This window comes from Fusarium flagelliforme (genome assembly GCF_020744385.1).
Source record: "Fusarium flagelliforme strain FIESC 12 MPI-CAGE-AA-0113 chromosome Unknown B0J16scaffold_5, whole genome shotgun sequence".
In the NCBI taxonomy this organism is placed as follows: domain Eukaryota; kingdom Fungi; phylum Ascomycota; class Sordariomycetes; order Hypocreales; family Nectriaceae; genus Fusarium; species Fusarium flagelliforme.
Window position 1 is genome coordinate 686,745 of NW_025763507.1, and position 21,225 is coordinate 707,969.

The window sequence follows — 21,225 nt, forward strand, 5'->3', positions numbered from 1 at the left end:
AGACTCAATTAGGCCGGGCGACGACAGCATACGCGTGGCCATCTCGCAGGAAGGGCGATCGGTCTAAGCACCCGAGAATTGGGAGGGCGGGCCTATTCTTGACCTTCGCCCGAAGTATACTGCTTGCGGTTTAGTGATCGCCACAGAAGTGTTTTTAGACAGGGGCTAGAGGCTCGTTTCATGTGTCAGTGAAAAAAACAGAATACACGTATGTACGTATAGAATGTCTGTGGCAGTGCTCGAGGCTTGGCATGAGAAAAGCTTCGCAAGCGTTTTCAAGGAGGATCCTGGTAGGATTCTGCAGCCATGACCGCCGGATGTTGTTGCTTTTGAGGCCGGTTTATTGAGATGGTCATTGCAGCGATATTGAATGGATGGAGCTTGGGCCTTTTCTGTATCATCGTCCAATTGTCAGGGGAAATTGAGGATGTTTGGGCCGCCATACGTCACCTAAATTCTGGGGGATAGAATGGATGCATTAGGGCGGCTGGGCGGTTGAGAGATGACATGACACCCACTCAATTCGATACTGTTGGACGCCACAACACAATTTATGAGAATAGTAAACTGTATCAAAAAGGCAAAGAGGCAATTGGTACTCTAAGTGTCGCTAGAATGATTCAGCAATGTTTCTTTTATACCATGAGAAGTAAAGATACCTTCAGAAGACATTAATGATTTACTCGGTAGATGGGCAGCGTAGCACACAGAGGTGGGGCGCTGCGGCTGTGATTCACTGCACGGGCAGTGGACCTTCACAGCCTCCAACCACCCCCCCAGTCCGATCCTAGCAGGAGCTCTCCAGGCTAGGACGGACTTCTGTAACATCAGCAGCACCACTATCACCTATCACCTCAAGAACAAAAGGGACGGTAAGGCCGGGCAGGAGCACAAGATTGATTTCCATTCTCTGGCTGCAGCCTTCCTCTTAACATGACATTTCAATGAGGGGTGTTCACTTTGCATTTTCAACCTCAACATTCGTTTCATTTCACCTTAACTGCAGCTTATAATGAATTCTTCAACGGCGAACGCCCGCCAAAGGCGCATTATACAATTATCGCAGCAATGGGGCTTCTCTCTTCCGCCCAACGCTCCAACTCCTCTTAGTCGACCAGCTCATCCAACGTCTTTTCGAACACATGACGACGATAACGTCGCCGAAGACCTTTTGAAGAGACGATCTGCCGAGGTGGCTCAATTGCGACCTAAGAGTGGTCTCTCCAGAGCCTTCTCATCCAGCAATCTCAAAAAGGGCAAGCACTGGGATACCAAGTATATATGGGAGGTCTTGAACTCGTGGGTCGATAGTTCAGGTTCACCTGGTGTCGCTGAGGCCTTGATTGCGAAATTGGCGGCTGCAGGCGTTGATCTTAGTGGTACGCAGTCACAGAAGCAGGGCTTACTGAACAGACGAAAGAGCACGGATAACGGACTCGATCGCACTCGTTTACTGAAAGCCGCCATCGAAAGAGACCAGCATGACATGGTTCATGTTCTCATACCGCATGCCGACCCTATCACCCTCGATATTTGTCTACCAGCAGCTATAAGGACGCGAAATCCACGAATTGTCGAAACCCTGTTAAGATGGGGAGCAAACGCTTCAGCAACTGCCGAAGGACAGGACGAATTCCGAAAAGCTTGCGCAGCCCCGGTCCTGTCAGAGATCGCCTCACTTATTCTAAGATCTGAAGGACGACCGTCAGAAATCTGCGTTTCACAAGCGCTTACAGATGCCACGAGAGCACAATGTTTCGACACTGTCTTGCATTTAAGTCGTTCCACAGCCGACTGCAACTACAACAATGCCGAGGCTCTCAAAATCGCCGTTAACAATGAGCGACGAGATATCGCCATGGCAATTGCGACAGGAAATAAGCCACCTCAGAACCCCGGTCTGGCCGAGGCTTTCCAACAGCTCATCGAGAGCACAACCATGAGTCCCAAGTCGAAACTCGATTTTGCCGAGTTGTTGCTCTGCTGTGGCGCTCAAGGACCCATATTAGAGCAATCACTTGAGATGGCGTGCGATTCCCAATTCTTCGAGATGGCTGACCTTTTGGCTCGTTATGGAGCTTCAATAGAACATAATGACGCTTCCGCTTTGAAAGCTGCCATATCGAAAGGCCAGGTCAATCTTGTGATCTCTCTTCTCAATGGATCCTCCAAAATTGATCCCTCGCTGGCATCAGGTTGTGTTCCATTGATCCCTCAGCAAGCGGACCCTGGGGTGCGACAAGCATTGCTTTATTCATTACTGAAGAGAGGCGCGAATGGTCCTGTTTTGAACGACTGTCTGATCCACGCTGCCAAATCTGGTGATATCCAATCAGTTGAGCTTCTCCTCAACCCCCATTTCCGCGAACCACCCAGCCAGGAGCCAAATGGCCACGGAAAGCCGCGCATTAGTAACCGCCATGCTGTCGCATCGCCTGATCACCAGAGAGGAGAGGCCTTGCGCTACGCGGTTTCAGCAGGGAATACAGACATGGCTGCCACGATTCTTGCCGCGAGGCCCTCGAACGAGACGCTTACCGCGATCTTTCCTTTGGTCAAGAGTCTTCCCAACACAGAACGGTATCGTATGGTTGATATGTTCTTGAGGGGAGCAATGACCGGCCCGGCTTTGCATGTTGCTTTGCAAGACGCGATTGCCGAGGATCCCTCACAGCGGGATGACGCTCTCATCAATCTTTTACTCAAGTATGGTGCGGATATCAATTACGACGAAGGCGTTGGACTCCACACCATTATTAACCAGATGGACGTTCAACTGTTCCATACGCTAATGCAAAGCGCGTCGCCTCAAACAGCCGCCGCAAGACTCGCCGACGTCATGAAGATCGATAACCACCAGATGCGATATGAGATGTTGAAGGTGTTATTCCAAGCACGGGCGAGTGTTGGCGTAAAGCAGGTGGCAGAGGCATTATTGGCAACTCTCGAGGAGAGACCTGTTGATATGTCATTACTCGAGCTTATTTTAAGACAGGGCAAAGCAGACATCAACGGCCTCAAGGGAGAGATTCTGAGGAAGGCGACACAAAATTCAGACTTCAAGGTTCTTGATCTCGTCCTTGGTTTGGGCAAACATGACACGGACACGATACCGATCTGTCTTGAGAGCTTAGGCACGCTTCCTTCAACCGATAACAAGGGATGGAAGCTTGATGTGATCGTAGGAAAGGCACCCAGGAAACTAAACCTGGACAGTCTCTTGGTACAAGAAGTTCAAGTCCTCGCCCAGGATGAAACAGGCCGTGCCTCCTTTTCAACGCTGCACAAGCTTCTAGAACTTGGTGCAGACCCAAATACCCACAAAGCCAGAGCGCTATGCTCTGCTGTTGCTGCGGCTCGGGAGCTTGTAGTCGACGCCCTGTTTGGTTGCCAAAAGCCACCAACACCGGCATCCCTGGCATCTGCACTCCCCCAAGCCCTGAAGATCACAGACCCAATGAATCGATTGGCATTTACGAAAAGAATAGTCGAAGCAGGAGCGCCTCCTCGCGAAGTAAACAGAGCTTTGATCCACGCCATCGACCACTTCATTACAGATATTACCTTGATTAATATTTTGGCCGGCTTCGCAGATGCCTCTGATGGGGAGGCTCTTGCACTGGCTGTTTCCAAGGAGGCCCCTGAAATCCTTGATCTGCTGCTTTCTCGCATCAAGCATTCTTCCGAGAGCAGAGACTCTTGTTTGGAGAAAGCAATGAAGATCACCGATTGGACAAACAGGCTCAATATCTGCAAACGTTTGGCAAAGGCAGGAGTCACAACCCAAGCCGCCTCTAATGCCCTACTCATCGCGGCTCGTGACGGAGACCTAGAACTTGGAGATGTACTGATTGCTTATGGAGCCAGTATCTCTACCCACGGAGGCCAAGCTATAATAGAGGCATGCCGTGGAGGTTCTGTTGAAGTCCTCGATGTACTGCTCAAGTCCAACGCCGATACCCAAAAGGCGACTTTGGAACGAGGTTTCCAGGCTGCTACCGAAGTTGGAGACTTGAACAAGCGCGCGATGATCTTTCAGCGTCTGCTGAAGAGAGGAGTTTCTGGAGAGGTTGTAGACATCCAGCTTGTATCGGCTGCGAAGTCTGGCGAAGATGGGCACGAAGTGCTGCGTGTGCTGCTGGCAGCGGGCGCTGACCCTAACTTTAGCAATGGTGAGGCAGTTGTTGCGGCCACAAGACTTGCGTTTGTCAGTAGTCTCGAGTTGCTATTGGGCTTGTGGCACCAAGGTGGCAATCAGGTATGTTGGCCCTCTGTGGTATGCAATCAGTGAATATCCTACTAACATTGATACAGAAAAAGGCATCCCCTCCCACTTTAATCAGGGCCCTGAAAGCCTGCTGGAAACTGGAACAAGATACCAGGCTACGCATCATTGAAGGGCTGTTCAAAGCAGGCATGCCGGCTGTGGACGAAGTTCACATCGCATTGAGCAAGGCTGTTGGAGAGGACGAGCCAGACGAGCGCCTCATCAAACTCTTGCTTGAGTCTGGGGCATCACCTTTTACGAATGGCTGCTATGCTCTTATTCAAGCTGTCCAAGGCGCCAAGGTGTCAGCAGTCCAACTGATCCTGACTTGCGACTTCAGCGAGGATAACATACTCGCGGCTTTCTCAAGTGGATTCTCGGATGCTTTGTTTAGCACATGGTTCTCTGCAAACGGACTTGCGACTGCGAAAATGCTTCTCGCTAAAGGTGCCAAGGGTGAGAGTGTGACTCGAGCCCTTGTGCAGGTCATGAAGGACAGCACGGAGGAAACGGAAGGTTTGGCTGATGCATTTGTCGAACTCTTTGTTTCTTATGGCGCCAATGTTGACTTCCAAGATGGAGAGCCTCTCGTTTGCGCGGCTTCAAAGGGTAATGCTTTTTGGACTGAAAGATTGCTTTCTTGCAAACCAACACCGCAGACCCTCACACTTGCATTCGAGCGTGTTTTCGATACTGCTAGATCACCTGAGGAGGTGTTGAAGCTATTCGAGCTGTTCTCAGGATATAGGGATGGGGAATCTGGACTGGACGTCATGACCCGAAGCGCTGGATCCGAACCCATCCTGATCAAGGCCATTTCGCAGTACCCACGCTCAGCAGAGCTGTTGCAGGTATTGCTGGATGCTGGTTTCTATCACGACCAAACTACGACATACCGCATTCACGAAAGCGTGGAGGAGCCTGAAGAAATGACGGTGCTACTTTGGGCGATTGCTCAGCCTCAAAAGAAAGTCAGCTCAGCACTGATTAAGATGCTGATTGAACGTGGAGCAAACGTCAACTTCGAAACGGCTATCACCCGATCTACACCACTTATGCTTGCCATCCAAACTCGTCGACCAGATATTGTTAAGGAACTACTCATCGAGGGAGCTAACGTCGATATTACCGATGCTATGGGACGAACACCTCTTGCGATGGCGACCGATATTGGGGGCGATCTCTCAACTCGTATGATGGGCAATCTACTCGCTATTGATCAGTCAAAGGACGATGGATCACTTCACAACGCTGCAAGAGAGCTCAACCTAGCAGCTGTCACAGTTCTCGTGGACCACGGTCATCATCCCGACTTCCCCAGTCCACTACACGATGGAAGATCTGCTCTGGGCGAGGTTTGTCGTCATGGAGCAGGTTCCTGCTCAGGAAAGCTCACTGCGGACGGAGAAAAGCTTATGCAGAGAGTCATGACCTTTTTGATTGATGCTGGGTCGGACATAAGCTTGCAGTCGCATGGGAAATCCTTACTATTACTTTGCTTCGAGTCCCTTGACCCTATTGCGACGACTCGAACCTTTCTGAAGGTAGCTATGTGGAAGGAGATCAACAAATCCTACAACCACTACTCAGACGGCGAGTTCACCTACTCCCCGACAATGTACGTCCAAAAGGTGCTGCCTGAGTCGGATACTCGGGATCAGCTTCTTACTCTCCTTCGGGCGAACCGAGCAGTGGATGTGTATTACGCCAACTCCGGGGACCAACCTGAAGATGCCATTGGCCTGCCAAGCGATATGTTAGTCCAGGAGCGTGAACGAAAGGCCAGACTGCGACGCATAGCGCTTGAGACAGAAGATCACGCCATCGCTCTTGCTCGAGCAAAGGAAGTGGCGAGCGTCGAGAGAGATATCTGGAATAACAAGGCCGAGATTGAGGATGCTCGTCGTCGAAGACTCCTCAACGAAGACATCAATGCGGCACGACAGAAGGCCGACCTCGAAGAGTCGCTCTTCAACGCTGCACTGAAAAGACGTCTTTCCGAGCAACACAAGCTTACACAGTCAAGCCTAGAACGAACGAAGTTGATCGCCGCAGCCGAACTCTCGGCCGAAGAAGATCGCCAGCAGAAGATGCTGGAATGGGAATCCAAGGTCAACTCCGAAAGAGCAGGCAATGCCCAAGCACTCAGCAGCTTACGCATCAGCGAACGAGAAGAATTGGATCGCATTGAGAGAAGTGCAGAGGACAGGATAAAGTCGAGGTTGGAAGCACAGAAGAAGCTGGTGGAGACACAAGAGCGACTGGCAAAGAGGATAGGAAATGTGCCCGGAGGTCCGGACGCCAGGAGGCAGATTGGATTTGTGGAGGAGGTTAACTAACGACTCTACGACCAAAATGGAATTCACTGGCTGGTTGGAAAGGAGTTTGGCGTGCATTCTTTTACAAAGGTTTATACCAATAGTCTTACGAGAATAGTGAGATAAGTCATTAACGATACTTCAAATCAAGTTAAATTTTGGACATTCTTGCGCGTTTCCCCATGCCATTCATGTGGAATTTCCTGGGTGTATAACGCTCATATGCTGATACAATGTAGCTAATGTAGTAATGAAGACTAAACTACACATATGTCGACTGATGTCGTCTATAGACAAATAAATCCTCACAATCCGAACTGACAAGCCGCTAATCCTGAACACCTTTAGCAAAGCAATAATCGCCTCAGATATATACCCTTCCAGTACCATGAATCCTACCAACCAAACACATCAAAGCAGATATAGTGCAAACATCAAATCCTTAATCCTTACGCGCCATCTTGATAGAATCAGCACCAGTCTCAACAACACGGAAAGCATCAGCATCGCCCTCTCCGCTCGCAGCCTTCTCATACGCAGAATCACTTCTGTCACAGAGAATATCGAGGTCCGAGTCGCTGAGGACTTCTTCTCCGCCGGACACTTTGTAGACTTGTCCGTCCTTCAGCAACAGCGCACGAAGGGATTCAGGGTCCAGATCTTCGCGCATATCCATCTTTTGACCCATCGTTTTGAAGTTGCCCTTCTTGATAACTAGTTTTTCGAGACGGCGTTTTGCGTCTGCGGAGTTGAGGAGGGTCTCTTCGACGGTGTCTTTGGTCGCGAGACGGAAAACTACCACGGGGCGTGTTTGTCCGATTCTGTGGCAGCGATCTTGCGCCTGAAGATCTTGCTGAGGATTGAAGTCCGAGTCGAATAAAATGACCGTGTCCGCAGAAGCGAGATTGATTCCCTGGCCACCGGCACGCGTGGAAAGAAGGAAGATCTTGTAATCAGGATCATTGTTAAAGTCGGCGATTTGAGTACGTCGACTTTCCTGTGCGACTGAGCCATCAATGCGACAGGTTTTCCAGCCTCGAAGTTCACGGCAGTAATCCTCCAGGATGTCCAGTTGGGTCGTGAACTGGGAGAAGATGAGGACTTTGTGGTCATCGTCGAAAAGGCGTGGGAGAAGACGGTCCAAAAGGAGCATTTTTCCGGATGCAGTGACGATAGAGTCGTCGATGGGGAGATCAGTGGAGGCATTCCAGGGATTGTAGAAGTTGTGTGGTGTGTTGCACGCCAAACGCAACTGAGCGAGGGGATTGCCAAGTTTCTTCTGAGCGATTTGTTTCTCTGTTTCTTGTTAGAACAATCCGGAAAGGCGTAAATAAGGGAGCAACTTACTTGCGAGCTCAAGGGTCTCCGCCCGCTTACGCTCCTCAGGAGTCATCGATGCTTTATCGTCCACTTCTTCATCAGATTCTATCTCCTGCGCAAGTTTGTCCTCAAACTCATCGTCCGACATCTTCTCCTCATCCGATCCAGCATCCTTGTAAGTACGAGTCTTTCTTGTTCGTCTGCGCAGACCTATTGGCGTTGACTGACGGCTTGACTTCGTGCTCTTCGCTTCTGGTTCTAAAGCGACAGGATGACCCTTGCGCTTTGTTCCGGACTTCTCTGGAGTTTCGGTAGCTGGTGCTGGCTTTGGATTCTTGGGTGGTCTTCCTCGACCGCGCTTCGGCATCATCATGGAGAAGGCGTTGGGGGCGGGTTCCTCTGGCGCAACCTCTTTCTTACGAGAGGATTCGCGTACTGGGAGGGACATGGTCTTTGGAGGCGCGCGACTGCTTGATCGAGACGACTTTGCACTCGGTGTCGCTGAAGCACTGGCGTTGAGCTTCTCAATGACTTTGTTCTCGAGATACTGACGAGTATCGACCTTCTTGTCAGTAAGAACGTTATACAAGTCTGTCTGCTCCTTCGTCATAGGCGCAAAGAGCACATATTCCCGCTTCTTGGGAAGATATGACGCGACATCCGACTTAACACGTCGTAGTAACATGGGTTGCAAGATCAAGTGGATCTTCTTGACCAGCTCTTGCTTCTTTTGATCAGCGATAAATTCTTCAGTTCCTTGCTCATCTTCAAGATCTGAGAAATCGAACCAAGATTCGAACGCCTCCCAATCTGTAAAGATGTTCGGTAGGAGGAAGTGAAGCAGTGACCACAGCTCTTTCAAGTTGTTCTGTAGAGGTGTACCTGTGATGAGAAGACGAGTAGCCGAGGAGAACTGACGGAGCTGTTGGAACAGTTTGGCCTCTGCATTTTTCATGCGATGACCTTCGTCAATAATGATGAACTCCCAGTTAATCTTGGACAAGTTGTGCTGATCTCGGAGTACCATTTCATAAGACGTGCAAACGACTGGAAACTTGGCGGTAGGGCGCCCTTTGTTGAGGTGCTTCTGCATGCTTGTTTTGAAGATCTTCTCCCGATCATCTTTGGTGCCGTGGTACATGATCACAGGGATGGAAGGAGTCCATTTGTGAAACTCATCCATCCAGTTGCTGAGAGTGCTGAGAGGCGCAACGATAAGATGAGGGCCGAGATAATTCTCTTGCTCACGGAGTAAAGCGATTAGTGCAATTGTCTGTACAGTTTTGCCTGCGACAAGTTAGCTTTATGAGATTCCGATGATCGCAGGCGTAAACCTACCGAGACCCATCTCATCGGCCAAAATGCCGGACATGCCCTGAGAACAAATCTCATACATCCAAGTCAAGCCCTCAAGCTGGTAGTCGCGCATAGTACCGTTGATCATACACTTGGGCTGTTGCGCCATCTTCAAGTTATGTTCACCGAGAGTCGTTCCGTCAAGACTACTTCCCACACGACCCAAAACTTGAGTCTTCTTAGTGAGAATATCCGAGAAGGCAGCTGACTTAGCCAGCAAGTCGTCAAGTTCTCTAGCCTTGGCCTCTCGCTCAGACTTGGTCTCTGCCTTCTTCTTTTTCTTCTTCTTAAGAAGAGCCTGACGATGCTTCTCTTCGTTTTTCTCATTCTCTGCACGCGCTTCCTGTTCCTCTTTCACAAGCGCATCATCCGCGCCTTCGAGATCGTCGTTCGTCTCAGGCGGCGAGCTCGGCACACTAGTTGGCAAGCGAGAATTTGAGCGTGGAGAGCTCACGGTACTCGGTGTCGCCATCTTTGAGAGAAGTGATCAAAAACAATAATTATATATAATGAAAATGAAAATGAGAACGAGAGCGAGAAAGAAAAATGAGTGTCAGGGGCTGAACTCAGCTCCCGAGGTTGGTTGGTGTTTGCGGCGATCCGCTAGTGGGAAGAATGATGTAGTAGACTCGCCTCAAACAAGGAGAAGGAGAAAAAAAAGAAAAGAGCAGAAAGTTAACCAATTGAAGACACTGACAGTGAATCAAGAGGACTAGGCAGAAGTGGTCAAGAGAGAAATAGGCAAGAATCTGTATATACAGTAGTGAATGTCCCAATTGACTTCTATTGTTACTCGAGTAACAATGTCAAGGGTCGAGGAAAAAAGGGCGTACCGCGTAAAGTCCTGCCAGGCAACCGACGCGAGAAAGGGGCGATGTCACGGGTTAGCGTGTCCGATTTTGACAGCCACAATTCTTCTTCCCATTTAACGCCACACCAATGACAACGCCTCCTTCCCCGCCAATACCTCTACCCAATTACCCCTCCACCCCACCAAGAGAAAATATCAAGACAAGACATCTCGATAACATCAATCTTCAAGTGAAGCTATACCCAAGCTTCACACAGCCACCACGTTATCCCTTCGCCTACTCCGCCAGGCATCCAGAAGCCTCCCAGCTTTCCGTCCCCTTACAATCTTCAGAATGGCTTCTTTCGCTTCTCAGACTTACACTCCCACCGAGGAGGCCGAGATCCAGCAATGGCTCACCACCTCTGAGCGTCTCAAGTCCCCCGAGGACAAGTCCACTATCCTCGAGACTCTCAACAACCACCTCTCCAGCCGATCCACCCTCCTTGGCAGCAAGCCCTCCAAGGCCGACGTCGCCATCTACGAGACTCTTGCTCCCGTCGTCGCTAAGTGGTCCCCCGAGGAGCGCACCGGCGAGAAGGGCCACCCCCACATCGTTCGCCATGTCGACTTCGTCCAGAACTCCCCCCTCTTCGGCCTCGATGTCAAGGATGAGAACAAGGTCAAGGTTAACCAGGATGAGGTCCTCTACGTGAAGCCTCCCGTTGACGCCAAGGCCGAGAAGGAGAAGAAGAAGAAGGCCGCTGCTGACGCTTCTGCTGCTGGTGGTGAGGCTTCTCTCGTTGACCGCACCAAGGAGAAGGTCAAGGAGGTTGTTGAGGGCGCCAAGGAACGACTCGCTACCGATAAGCCCAAGAAGGAGAAGAAGGAGAAGGCTCCCAAGCAGAAGGCCCCCGCCGCCCCTACTGCTCCGCTCTCCCCTGCCCTAATTGACCTCCGTGTCGGTCACATCCTCAAGGCTATCAACCACCCCGACGCCGACTCTCTCTACGTCTCCACCATTGCCGTCGGCGACAAGCCCGGTAACGAGGACTACGTCGAATACGAGGGCCAGATCTGTCGAACTGTCTGCTCCGGTCTCAACGGCCTTGTCCCTCTCGAGTCCATGCAGGGCCGCAAGGTCGTTGTCGTCTGCAACCTGAAGCCCGTCAAGATGCGCGGCATCAAGTCCTGCGCCATGGTCCTCGCCGCCTCTCCCAAGATCAAGGAGGGTGAGGTCGACGACCACAAGGGACCCGTCGAGCTCGTCACTCCTCCTGAAGGCGCCAAGGCCGGTGACCGTGTGTGGTTCGAGGGTTGGGAGGGCCAGCCTGAGGGTGTTCTTAACCCCAAGAAGAAGGTCTGGGAGACTTTCCAGCCTGGTTTCACTACCACTGATGGTCTTGAGGTCGCTTTCGATGCTGCTGCTGTTGAGCAATTGGGTAAGACTGGAACTGGTCGCCTTGTTACTGAGAGCGGTGGTGTCTGCACTGTTCCTAGCCTCAAGGATGCTGTTGTGCGATAAATGTATAGATGGACTACGTATCTTAAAAGTGTAGATAAGCAAAAATGTGAAAGACAAAACTGTATGTCAAATGATACTCAAAGATCTGAACACCAGAACGTGCTGTGAATATGCTCTAGTTCCTGCATGGGCTGTTATTTGGGCAATTAAGATTGCGACAAATGCTGTCTTAAAGCCACGACCCTTCGAATTAACCCCTTCACAGGATGCATGAGGCGATACCATCATGTCATTTCAGGCCATTTAGACCAAGTCTTAATTTATCTTGCATCTATACCTCTAGAATGCATGTATACAACTATAATACAGAAACCAGCATAGTCGCAACCACGCTCCTCTATACCCAATGCTTTTTGTTATCCCGAAAAATAACTCTCTAAACGCCAAACAAATGTACGTATGTGCAACGCCCCCAAACATCGTCTTCGTCAATAGTAATACATTATTTTTCCGTGATCAGGAGAAGAAGTATTGGCTCTCTCGTAAACTTCTAACATCAAAGTCGCCCTTTTCATTATTGTTAGCACCACATCCATAGAAAACGAGGGAAAGGGGATTGACATACCTTTTCAGGTATCTTTGGGAAAGTCAAGGGACGCCACAGAGAGATGACCTTCTTCTTTTCAGGCCTGTAATCCTTCTTGGGGATGATGACTTCGGCTTCGAAGTTGGTATGCTTCAGGCGCTTGATAAGCCGAGCACTAAGCTCGTCAGTGGAGATGCCTTCAGGATCCATCTCCTGTACGGCCTCCTTGACTGTTTCCTTGAGGTTGGCTTCTGAGGCGGGAATTTCTCCCAAACCACCAGCACTCTCAGAATCGGCCGCAATTTCATCGTGCTCATCGGCCTTCATGTCTTCGTAAATCGAAGCAGGTGTGACAATCTTGCGCGCAGTCTCCAAGTCCCATGGGTTTCCGGAACGAATAAGGCTGTTGCGCTTGTGCTCCAGCAGGAGTTCTTCCCTTTGGCCCAGCTTACTCTTCTTGCGAAAATCCCGGATTGCCTCTCCAACGGGAGAATCCGCAGGGATGGTACACAAGTAGATTGAGTTTTTGTATCGTGCTTGGAACTCTGTTGCTAGTCGCCCAACAACGTCTTCCTCGTGAATTCGGATGAAAGCATCCCGGAGAACGCCATTCAGGATGTCGACATCAGCGGCATGAGTCCAGAACGAGTCGTGAACAGCAGCAAAGTTCAACCCCAACTCATTACACCTGATTGCGGAAAGAAGCATATGGCTCGCGTCCAGTGAGTGGATGAAGTTAGGAGGGAATCCTTGAAGCTGCTTCCTTCGATCGACAGGGTCAGTTCGACCAAATGTAGGGTAGTGGATGGCCTGTAAGCAAGTGCGAATCTCTCTGGTAGCGGCCTTTCGGTACGGCTGCACAACAGGCATTCGAAGAGGTGTGGTCCAGACAATTGTTGACCGGAATTGCGCACTCAGGTCAGCCAATTCTTTCTTCTGGACGGCAGCGGTACCATTTGACTTAGACTTCCCACCGACCTCCTCTTCCGCGAGCTGTTCGAGTTGGGCTTCAGTCAAAGCCTTGCAGGCTCGTGCGCCAATCTCGCCTAGCCAGTACTGGATATCGTGTGCACCACGGAACATAGTTCCGAGGGCTGCGAAAATGTGCTTCGCAATATAGGTGGCAGTGACAAGATTGGGGATTCCGGTCTCCTTGAACAAATTGGGGTACATGGCGTCCAGCTGCTTGCAGACTTGTTGTTTGGCACCAGAAAAGGTAACGCCGTAGACATTGGTCATAACGGTCTGCTTCACAACCTTTCTCTTGATCTTGCCCATGCAGATCTGGCCAAGCTGGTTGCCGGCTTCGGCGTCTTTGGCAATCGACTCCTTGACAAGATTCGCGACAGCCATGTAAACATCAGCTGGTCGATCACCCGGTATGAGATTGACCTGCTGAGCACCCCAGGTATCACCACCCAGGGCTGCATAATGCTGCAGTCCGTTACAGGTACCATCCTGATGCACTGGCAGACTGGAGACGTATTTGGTAGGATCTTCAAGGTCATGCGCAGCCTTCAACTCGAAACAAGCAGCCAAGCATTGCCAGGGATCCTCGGCCTTCAACCACCAACGACTGCCGTTCAGAGGGTTTTCAGCACTCTCAATGATGTTGGGCAAATTGTCCGTGGTGAATTTCTCTCTCTCGCTGAAAGAGGCCTTGTCGAAACCGTACAGGTTAGCCATATGGATTTTGAGCCATCTTAGACCCTTCTCGCCGAGTTCCTTGCCCTCGGCAAACTTCAACAGGGCGCGAGTGTGATCAGCTCCCATGTGGTTCAAGTATGTTGGAAGAGGATAGGCGCGGCCTCGATAGTCCAGGTTGTGAGGGAAGTAAATGACTTGCTTACGGAATGCGCGTGCAATCTCGAGCTGCAAGTTCATATAACACCTTTGAGAATGAAGGGCAGATCGCTCGTTCTCAACTTGCTTCACACCTCGATACCATGCCCGGCGAAGGAGAGGGTCAGAGCCGGTGGGCTCCTCTGGGTAAGGTAGGTCAGGATTGAGAGTGGGCATATTAGCAATCGGTTTGCCCGTATTCCAGGCTTCTACCATCACATCGAGCACAGGGTTGTTGATCCTCCATGGTGTCTTTCCCAACACGTCTAGTCCCGTGAAAACTTGATCCATATCTCCGCGTTTAATGGCGGCTTTGGTGTAGAGCTTCTGCTCAGCATCTCCCGATTTGAGACGAATCAGCGAAGCTCTGCTTGATAAGAAGCCTCCTTCGTTCATACGTCTCCAAGGCTTAGGCTCGGCAATCATAGGGAGGTGCTTGGCGAGGAAATCACCCATGGGTTCTCGCTTCAGGCGTTGAACTAGGTGTGAGTTGAGGAACAGCATTCCGACCTTTTTGCCTTTTCTGGGTGCGTACATGTGAGAGAATGCGGGTTGAAGCTGGCTAATTCTCTCCTTGGAGATCGGATGTTCCTTTTCAACTTTAACTTTTGCAGTCTCGAGCAAACTCTTGACCAAAACCGCACCAACTCGAATGCGGACTTGGGTTGACCATGAGCTCTGAGCAGGATGCTTGACACCAGTGGGCCCGTCAGCATCTGCGATGGTCTTTTCCTCACCCGCCTGGGTCGCCTCAGCTTCAGCCTCTGGCTTTTCTCCAGTGAAGTTGACCTTGCGAGTTCGGCGACGCTCTCGTTCGGTTTTCTCGCGGACCTGCGAGTTGATATCATCCTGCACCACACGAGCAACATCGGTGAGTAATCGCTGAATAACTACACCCTTGTCCACACCTTGGAGGGCGCTAAAGTTGAGCAGGGTAAGGATCGTGACAGCAGACAGTCTAGTAGGGTCTGCGAGTCGTAAAATTGGACCGTAGACGCAGCGTTCCAGGTCCTCTTCAGATTTGTTGGGGCTCTCCTCAGAATGCTCAACCTGGATGATCTCCTCTTTTAAGCGAACCTCCATAGCTTCAACCCAGTCTTGTAGGCATGCAGCAAGGCTGGTTTCGTCACTCTTATCATTCAGAGCCGTGTTGATGCCCATCTTGTCGAGATTCTTCTTGGCGTTCCGCCACTTCCCAATAGCGACATCAATGGAGTCTTTCTCTATGCGAGTCTGGAACTCGCGCTGTTCCGCAAGGGACAGTTTGGAAATGTCCACGTTTTGTAGCTCGCTAATTAGGCCCAGGTTGTTCTTCAAGGCGCTCAAACCCTCTCCACGTTGAGGTGTTGGTTGAATCTCGGGATAATCTTCGTTCGCTTGCGAAGCCATATTCTCGTCAAACCCTTCCTCCGCTTCCATATGCTCGTCTTCTGCCATAGTGACATACTGAACCTCGTCCGAATCAGGGGCGGGGGCGAAAGTGTAGGTGGGACAGATTTCGGTAATGACACCAAGATCTTGGTCGCTGAGAATATCGGCCATACTCAACACTCGCAAGCCAGCTTCACCGGGAGCCATGCTCATGTAGCGGTTGACGAGGCGTTCCAGTCTTAAGCCACGCTCAGAAAGGAGTGAAGCTTTGAGCATGCAAGCGATTGTCTCCGCAGTCTGTGGTAAATCCAGGTTTCGTATTTGTAGCTCGTACCATTTATGTAGCATTTCGGCTTCTTTTCGGTCGGGAGTCGTTCGCATTTGATCGAGAGATGCACGCAGGTATTGGTTATGTAGAATAATCATTTCTTCACCAGGAATCAGGCCGGTTGCATTAAGTCGCTTCAGCACCAGAGCAGCTCTTTCAAGCTTGCCTACACGAACACAGGCATCGAAGACTGGAATCATCTCCTCAACTTCACCAGGGATACCCTTGTTGTTCATCTTGCCAAAAGATCGGGCTTCTGGAGGTTCGGGGATGGTCAACAAATTTGACATCGGGTCCAGTGGTCGAAGTTCGGTATGAGCATGTTGAGGAGCTTGGAAGGGACGTAGGCCGGACCTGGCAAGCTGGTCATGTAGAGCATTGTAGTTGCTAAACTGGAAATCGTCTACAGCTGTGGCGAGATGGCGGCCGTGCAAAAGACTAGGACCAGACTCTGAGCTGCGGTTCTTTTGGGGTTGAGGTCGGAATTGTTGTGTAACAACACATCGTCGGCCGAGGGTCGATGTCGCAATATGTAATGGTGTCGATCTGGCGGCAATAATGCCCCTCCGTGTTTGTCGGACGAGCATTGTGATGGATGATATTATCGGATATTTTTGAGGGGTCGAAGGTGCGTCAAGCGACAAGCAAACTCAAGAACGGGCATGGATTGCCCAATCGTTGTTGCTGCCGCGTTGTGATAGAGAGCTCGAATCCCAATTTAAGGGTTCGAAAAACAAACGATTGAAGAAAATCGCTAAGTTCTTGTAAAATAAGCTAATAACATTCGATTCTTGAGCTCTTGCCAACCGAGTCTTTCTTAGAAAAAACCGGGAGGCGCATGAGACAGAGGCAAAGTCAAGTCGGTCTCTCCAAATTTTTCAGTGTAAATGGGCGAGGAAGTTTAGAAGCATCCACTAGAAGCAGTCACGTGCTGAATCGAAGTTGTGGCAAATAAGAAAACAAGGGACTTTTCTGTCTCCACTTTCCTACTGTAAGCGGAAGTTATTGGCCGTTCGATTGTCTTTCAAACTCAAGTTGAAGACGATGATGTATTGAATTAGGTATAAAGAATTCATGGAGTAATGTTTACTCTATATCTCTGTCATATACTTTGAGCTGTTACTGATGTGTGTATACGTAGTTGAATACAAATATTATCAAGATGTTTTCTTTTTCTTTTTTCTTCGATAGGTCTGAAAATTTGCTAACGGACTACGGACTAAAACATCCACCCTAGCATCCATCCCCACCTACCACGCTGCGCCGTGACAGTTTCGGTACTGTAGAAGCTGGAGCTCGGCTGTTCCCCACTTCACGACTGGGTTGATCTAACCATGACGATCAATGTCTTTCTAGCTCTCCAACGTCTGAGTTTTTGTCGTTCTTTCAACACACGAGGATACTCAAGATGTTGAAACGTCCTGTCGCTGCAGCATTAAGTTGCCGGCAATGTCAATCGGCCATTGTTCGCGCCGTTGTGTCACGGCCGGCGACAAGTCCTTTTCGCACTTTTCCACAGACCTCACGACATCTTCCTACCCTAGCGACGAGGTTTTACTCAGACGTCAAAACGATCGATCCGATAACCGAGAAGAGCGCTTCCATTTCGACTGCGCCTAACGATACTCACGACAGTTCTGCTAACGTATCATCCGAGCCCGCTGAATCTGAAGATGTTCCTTGGTTTCTGGAAGTTGAGGCCCCACGACACCCCGAAAGCCAGCATGCCGTCGAGCTGCCAAAGGTCCCTGAAGGCGCGCCGGAGGTCATCGAGCCAATGATCAAATACATCTTCGAGGATATGGGATTGGACGATATCTCACTTCTGGACATGCGCGATCTTGATCCTCCAGCTGCTCTTGGCCCCAATCTAATCATGCTTTTTGCGACAGCTCGTAGTGAACGACATCTTCACATTTCTTCCGGCCGTTTTGTACGATGGCTTCGAAAGAATCACAACATTTCTGCACGAGCTGATGGATTGATTGGGCCTGGTGAACTTCGAACAAAGTTGCGTCGACTTCGAAAGAAGGCGAAGCTGATGGGAACCAATACTGCCATCATTCCTGGTGGCGACAATGGTATCTCCACTGGATGGGTCTGCGTCAACTTTTCCTCCAGTGGTGACGAGATTGATGAAGCGGCCAAGGTCGATGATACTGGTCGCTTCTCTGGTTTCGGTGCGCCCCAGACTGGCACTACAGTGGTGGTTCAGTGCATGACAGATCCTCGAAGAGCAGAGCTTGACTTGGAGACTCTTTGGAAGGGCATCTTGAAGAAGAGCCTGAGAGAGAACAAACAAGCTCGCGGAGAGAAGATAAACAGTCCCGAGGAGCTCGAGCAACTTCTTGCCACCAAAGTCCAGTTACCCAAATCAGCATCGGCTTTACAATGGCAGGCTTTGCAGAATGCCTCCCAGCAACGGCGTGCTTATACCACCAGTGCACGACGGCTGTTGCAAGACCTTGAGCCAGAACAAGCGCATTATGTAGAGCGCGGTTCACGGGAGGCCGATCTCATATATTCAGACGAGGATATAATCGGTTTCGATAACTTACACACCGAAACACATGTAAGAGCCCTAGCCGTTGTCCGCAAGTGGTTCGAGGAAATTCAACTTGCTGGATCTCCTCTTACACCGAAGATGATACGTCAATCTGTCAGAAGCGCACTGACAGGATCTGCACCAGAACTGGCCGCAAAGGAGCGACTCTCCTTAGTCGATCAAATAATTCGGACAGCTGAAGAGAGAGGCATTGAGATTTGGAACCCTCCGATGTTCACATCCCTTATTGACGGTTTCTTGGCATCACCATCCTACGGCGATCCAGCGCTCGAAAGGGCTCGAAAGAATTTCGAGACCCTCCTCGACCGGTCAAACTTCAGATTTGAAGGCCCGCAGCTTCATCGCATGATGAGAGGTTATGCAAATCGAGAAAATTGGACACGTTTCTGGGAGCTATTCCGCAGACCACATCTATTCAATGAACAAAGGCCAACAATGCTCTACACATTGGCTTACAATACACTAGCAAATACTGGAAACCAGATCATGTGCATTGAGAATCTACGCTGGATTTATACTGAAATGCGCAACGAAGTCCGCCATATCGGCATCGTGGGCCCGGTCTATGCTTCTCTCAAAAGGTGCATCAAAGTCGCAGACCCAGCGTCCGAGTACCTTCTAACGCATGCCACCATGTATTATCCTGACGGCACAGAAAAGAAGCCCCACGCCCAAGCAAGACTCAAGAACAGAGAATATCTCGTTCTGCACAGGGAGATTGAAATGCTGCATATGGAACATACCATGCAACTTGCGATGAATCCAAGGTTGTACCAAAATGCTGATACAGTTGAAGAGGATTCGACGGAAAAGAAAGATTCAGTGTAGACACTTCAATACAAATAAATGACCTGTTATTTTCATTTGCCATTTCACAAAAGCCCTCATACTAGTAACACAGGCGTCAGGGTATCAGAAGAATTATCCGCCGGGAGCATAAGAGACGAAATAATTTGGACACCTTATGAGCAGCTGGGCTACTGTATTTCTGTAGCCTGAGCCTTAGAGGACAATTCTTCTGACACCCACCTAACAGGCTATATATACTACCATTACCATCGCATCTCAATCGCATATAATATTTATATCCTTGAACTTCTTGACTCTCGTAGTCAACTCTTCTTAAGAGCTTCTCTCAAAAGCGGCGCAACCTGTTTCCTACTCGCCGCAAGCTCGTGTTGCCTCCATGCAAATCTACTATGACCATGCTGATCCAACTCTCCATCCTTATACGTCTCAAGCTTCAGCTTCTCTCCCGCATCAGCCACGAACCTATCTACCGCCTCACGACCCTCATCGCTGATACCCCACACAAGAAGATGTCGCTGGAATTCGCCGTCGGGATGCGACGTGGTCATTATACTCGCTACGTCAAGCTTGCGCTCCTTGACCCAGTCCTCAAAGGCATCGAGCATAGGCTCTGCTGCGCCGGCTTTGCTGACGAGGTAGTCGAAGTTTTGCACGACGCAGCTGATTCCGAGCTTCAGACCTGAACCGTTCCACTCTTTATAATCCTTTCGGAAGATATCACGGAAGCTTAAGTCGGAAATGTCCTCCTTTACAGCGGAGATTTCGTCAAAGTAGGCTGTGCGGTCGAATGTCATGCGCTCTTCTAGGAATGACACAGCCTTGAGATCCCTCTCGCGAACCTTTGCTTCAGCTGTCATGTTTATCGTGTCGGAGATGATAGGACCTATAGCGAGCCTAACGAGTTTACCGTTCTCAGTAGCTGCGTCGCTGTCCTCCGCATCCTTGGTCGAAAGCTCCTCCCAGATTTGGCGCTCTTCATCCACGACCAGACTCATGCAGCTTCCACAAGGTTCGATGACTCTCGGACTGGCATCTTTCCTCACGACGTCTTCATCAGCGTGGTGGTCGACACAGCCAGTAACTTGTTCGGAGTATTTTGTAAGTGGGCCCGTGAGTGAATTATGATCAACCAGCAACCAGCGTGTCTCTTCAGGTTTCAAATCCGGCAGCTCAGATAAAGTCAAGAGATCTTTCAGCGTGAGTCCAGCATGTTTGAGAACAGCTGACATCTCAGTGCGAAGGGCCAGGTCTTCGCGGGGGAGGTTTGAGAGGGGAATGTGTAGAGTGTGAGGAGGGGCATGGCTGCGAAGATAGGCATAAACAACAGCCGAGCAGAGAGAATCGAGGTCTGAATATCTTATGTTAGCATGGGTCATTGAAGTGCTCTGTAAACTTACCTGCTGACTCATTTCCCACAACGAAAGTGAGAGGTACAGTTCGTTGCGCAGCAGGAGCTGTCAAAGCAGCCCTGGCCTTCACCAAAAAGCTGTTCAAAGACAGCCTTGAAGACATGTTGAAACAGACAGTGGATCCTTATTATAAAGGGAGAAAGAAAAGCGAGGTGCAAAAAAAGACAAAAACAACAGACACAAAACTCACGACAAGAGTCCCTGCATGTACATTTATGTAGGATGTAAGTTAACTCCAACGGTTCAAGACGTCACCTAGCCAATTTGCAGGGATGCATGGGATGTCAGCCACAAAAAAGCTGTCACTTGATGCCCCATTCTTTTCTCTAAGAGGACGGGAGTTTGGTTTGCATCGGTTGGGGATTTAGCATTGCTGACGGAGCATTAAATAATGCAGAGGATATATGATACTGATACTACTATAAAGGCTTTGTTTGGTGGATGGCTATGTTGTAGGATTTGCTGTTTCATTGCATTGGAAGTGGCTGATATGCGGACGTGGGTGATATATGCACCTTGAACCGCCCTGCCATGTGGATAATGGCCGACATCTATCAGAAGACAGTGATTTCAACGATGGGGTTGAATGTGTCTATGTGTTACGTTAAAGTCAGATGGAGTTGATTTGTGTTGCAAGACAAAGTTGACAACCTGTCTCAGCCACTGTCTCAGAGGACTTGCTGTCGGGGTGTCAGAAGTTGGAGGAGCCCAAGGTTGCGAAATAATGTGGTCACTTTATGCGGTCAAGTTCAATATTTAAACAATGTACTTTATTTTGGCGGCCTGAACCCTGCCAC

At 49.9% G+C, this 21,225-nt stretch overlaps 6 protein-coding genes across 6 annotated transcripts; 3 read left to right on the forward strand and 3 right to left on the reverse strand.

Moving 5' to 3' along the window:
* Positions 1 to 878: 878 nt before the first annotated feature.
* On the forward strand, positions 879 to 6,749 carry B0J16DRAFT_415707 (uncharacterized protein). The gene is made up of 2 exons (XM_046133543.1): positions 879 to 4,258; positions 4,315 to 6,749. The coding sequence occupies exons 1-2, from the start codon at positions 1,013 to 1,015 to the stop codon at positions 6,604 to 6,606; spliced, it is 5,538 nt and encodes a 1,845-aa protein (XP_045980946.1). The 5' UTR covers positions 879 to 1,012; the 3' UTR covers positions 6,607 to 6,749.
* Positions 6,746 to 10,060, reverse strand: B0J16DRAFT_288624 (SNF2 family N-terminal domain-containing protein). Its single transcript, XM_046124192.1, has 3 exons — positions 9,244 to 10,060; positions 7,933 to 9,192; positions 6,746 to 7,881 (listed from the first exon to the last, which is right to left on the reverse strand). The coding sequence occupies exons 1-3, from the start codon at positions 9,731 to 9,733 to the stop codon at positions 7,028 to 7,030; spliced, it is 2,604 nt and encodes an 867-aa protein (XP_045980947.1). The 5' UTR covers positions 9,734 to 10,060; the 3' UTR covers positions 6,746 to 7,027.
* Positions 10,061 to 10,226: 166 nt separating this feature from the next.
* Positions 10,227 to 11,666, forward strand: B0J16DRAFT_343820 (uncharacterized protein). Its single transcript, XM_046128107.1, has one exon. It carries the CDS (start codon positions 10,407 to 10,409, stop codon positions 11,574 to 11,576), a length of 1,170 nt encoding a protein of 389 aa, XP_045980948.1. The 5' UTR covers positions 10,227 to 10,406; the 3' UTR covers positions 11,577 to 11,666.
* Positions 11,667 to 11,804: 138 nt separating this feature from the next.
* On the reverse strand, positions 11,805 to 16,493 carry B0J16DRAFT_288630 (uncharacterized protein). The gene is made up of 2 exons (XM_046124193.1): positions 12,142 to 16,493; positions 11,805 to 12,083 (listed from the first exon to the last, which is right to left on the reverse strand). Exons 1-2 carry the CDS (start codon positions 16,228 to 16,230, stop codon positions 12,033 to 12,035), a joined length of 4,140 nt encoding a protein of 1,379 aa, XP_045980949.1. The 5' UTR covers positions 16,231 to 16,493; the 3' UTR covers positions 11,805 to 12,032.
* A 458-nt stretch (positions 16,494 to 16,951) lies between these two features.
* B0J16DRAFT_343823 (uncharacterized protein) lies at positions 16,952 to 19,061 on the forward strand. Its single transcript, XM_046128108.1, has one exon. The coding sequence runs from the start codon at positions 17,052 to 17,054 to the stop codon at positions 19,035 to 19,037; it is 1,986 nt and encodes a 661-aa protein (XP_045980950.1). The 5' UTR covers positions 16,952 to 17,051; the 3' UTR covers positions 19,038 to 19,061.
* Positions 19,062 to 19,078: 17 nt separating this feature from the next.
* B0J16DRAFT_306356 (uncharacterized protein) lies at positions 19,079 to 20,643 on the reverse strand. Its single transcript, XM_046124792.1, has 2 exons — positions 20,417 to 20,643; positions 19,079 to 20,367 (listed from the first exon to the last, which is right to left on the reverse strand). The coding sequence occupies exons 1-2, from the start codon at positions 20,529 to 20,531 to the stop codon at positions 19,322 to 19,324; spliced, it is 1,161 nt and encodes a 386-aa protein (XP_045980951.1). The 5' UTR covers positions 20,532 to 20,643; the 3' UTR covers positions 19,079 to 19,321.
* Between the last annotated feature and the right edge of the window lie 582 nt (positions 20,644 to 21,225).

What these genes read in the sequence shown, in the direction of transcription:
- B0J16DRAFT_415707 (XM_046133543.1), top strand. Translation starts at nt 1,013, where the DNA reads ATGAATTCTTCAACGGCGAACGCCCGCCAAAGGCGCATTATACAATTA. An exon ending in GGCACCAAGGTGGCAATCAG is followed by an intron (nt 4,259 to 4,314) that starts GTATGTTGGCCC and finishes ACATTGATACAG; the next exon opens with AAAAAGGCATCCCCTCCCAC.
- B0J16DRAFT_288624 (XM_046124192.1), bottom strand. Translation starts at nt 9,733, where the DNA reads ATGGCGACACCGAGTACCGTGAGCTCTCCACGCTCAAATTCTCGCTTG. An exon ending in GGCCGATGAGATGGGTCTCG is followed by an intron (nt 9,193 to 9,243) that starts GTAGGTTTACGC and finishes AACTTGTCGCAG; the next exon opens with GCAAAACTGTACAGACAATT. An exon ending in GGAGACCCTTGAGCTCGCAA is followed by an intron (nt 7,882 to 7,932) that starts GTAAGTTGCTCC and finishes AACAAGAAACAG; the next exon opens with AGAAACAAATCGCTCAGAAG.
- B0J16DRAFT_343820 (XM_046128107.1), top strand. Translation starts at nt 10,407, where the DNA reads ATGGCTTCTTTCGCTTCTCAGACTTACACTCCCACCGAGGAGGCCGAG.
- B0J16DRAFT_288630 (XM_046124193.1), bottom strand. Translation starts at nt 16,230, where the DNA reads ATGCTCGTCCGACAAACACGGAGGGGCATTATTGCCGCCAGATCGACA. An exon ending in TCCCAAAGATACCTGAAAAG is followed by an intron (nt 12,084 to 12,141) that starts GTATGTCAATCC and finishes AATAATGAAAAG; the next exon opens with GGCGACTTTGATGTTAGAAG.
- B0J16DRAFT_343823 (XM_046128108.1), top strand. Translation starts at nt 17,052, where the DNA reads ATGTTGAAACGTCCTGTCGCTGCAGCATTAAGTTGCCGGCAATGTCAA.
- B0J16DRAFT_306356 (XM_046124792.1), bottom strand. Translation starts at nt 20,531, where the DNA reads ATGTCTTCAAGGCTGTCTTTGAACAGCTTTTTGGTGAAGGCCAGGGCT. An exon ending in TGTGGGAAATGAGTCAGCAG is followed by an intron (nt 20,368 to 20,416) that starts GTAAGTTTACAG and finishes TAAGATATTCAG; the next exon opens with ACCTCGATTCTCTCTGCTCG.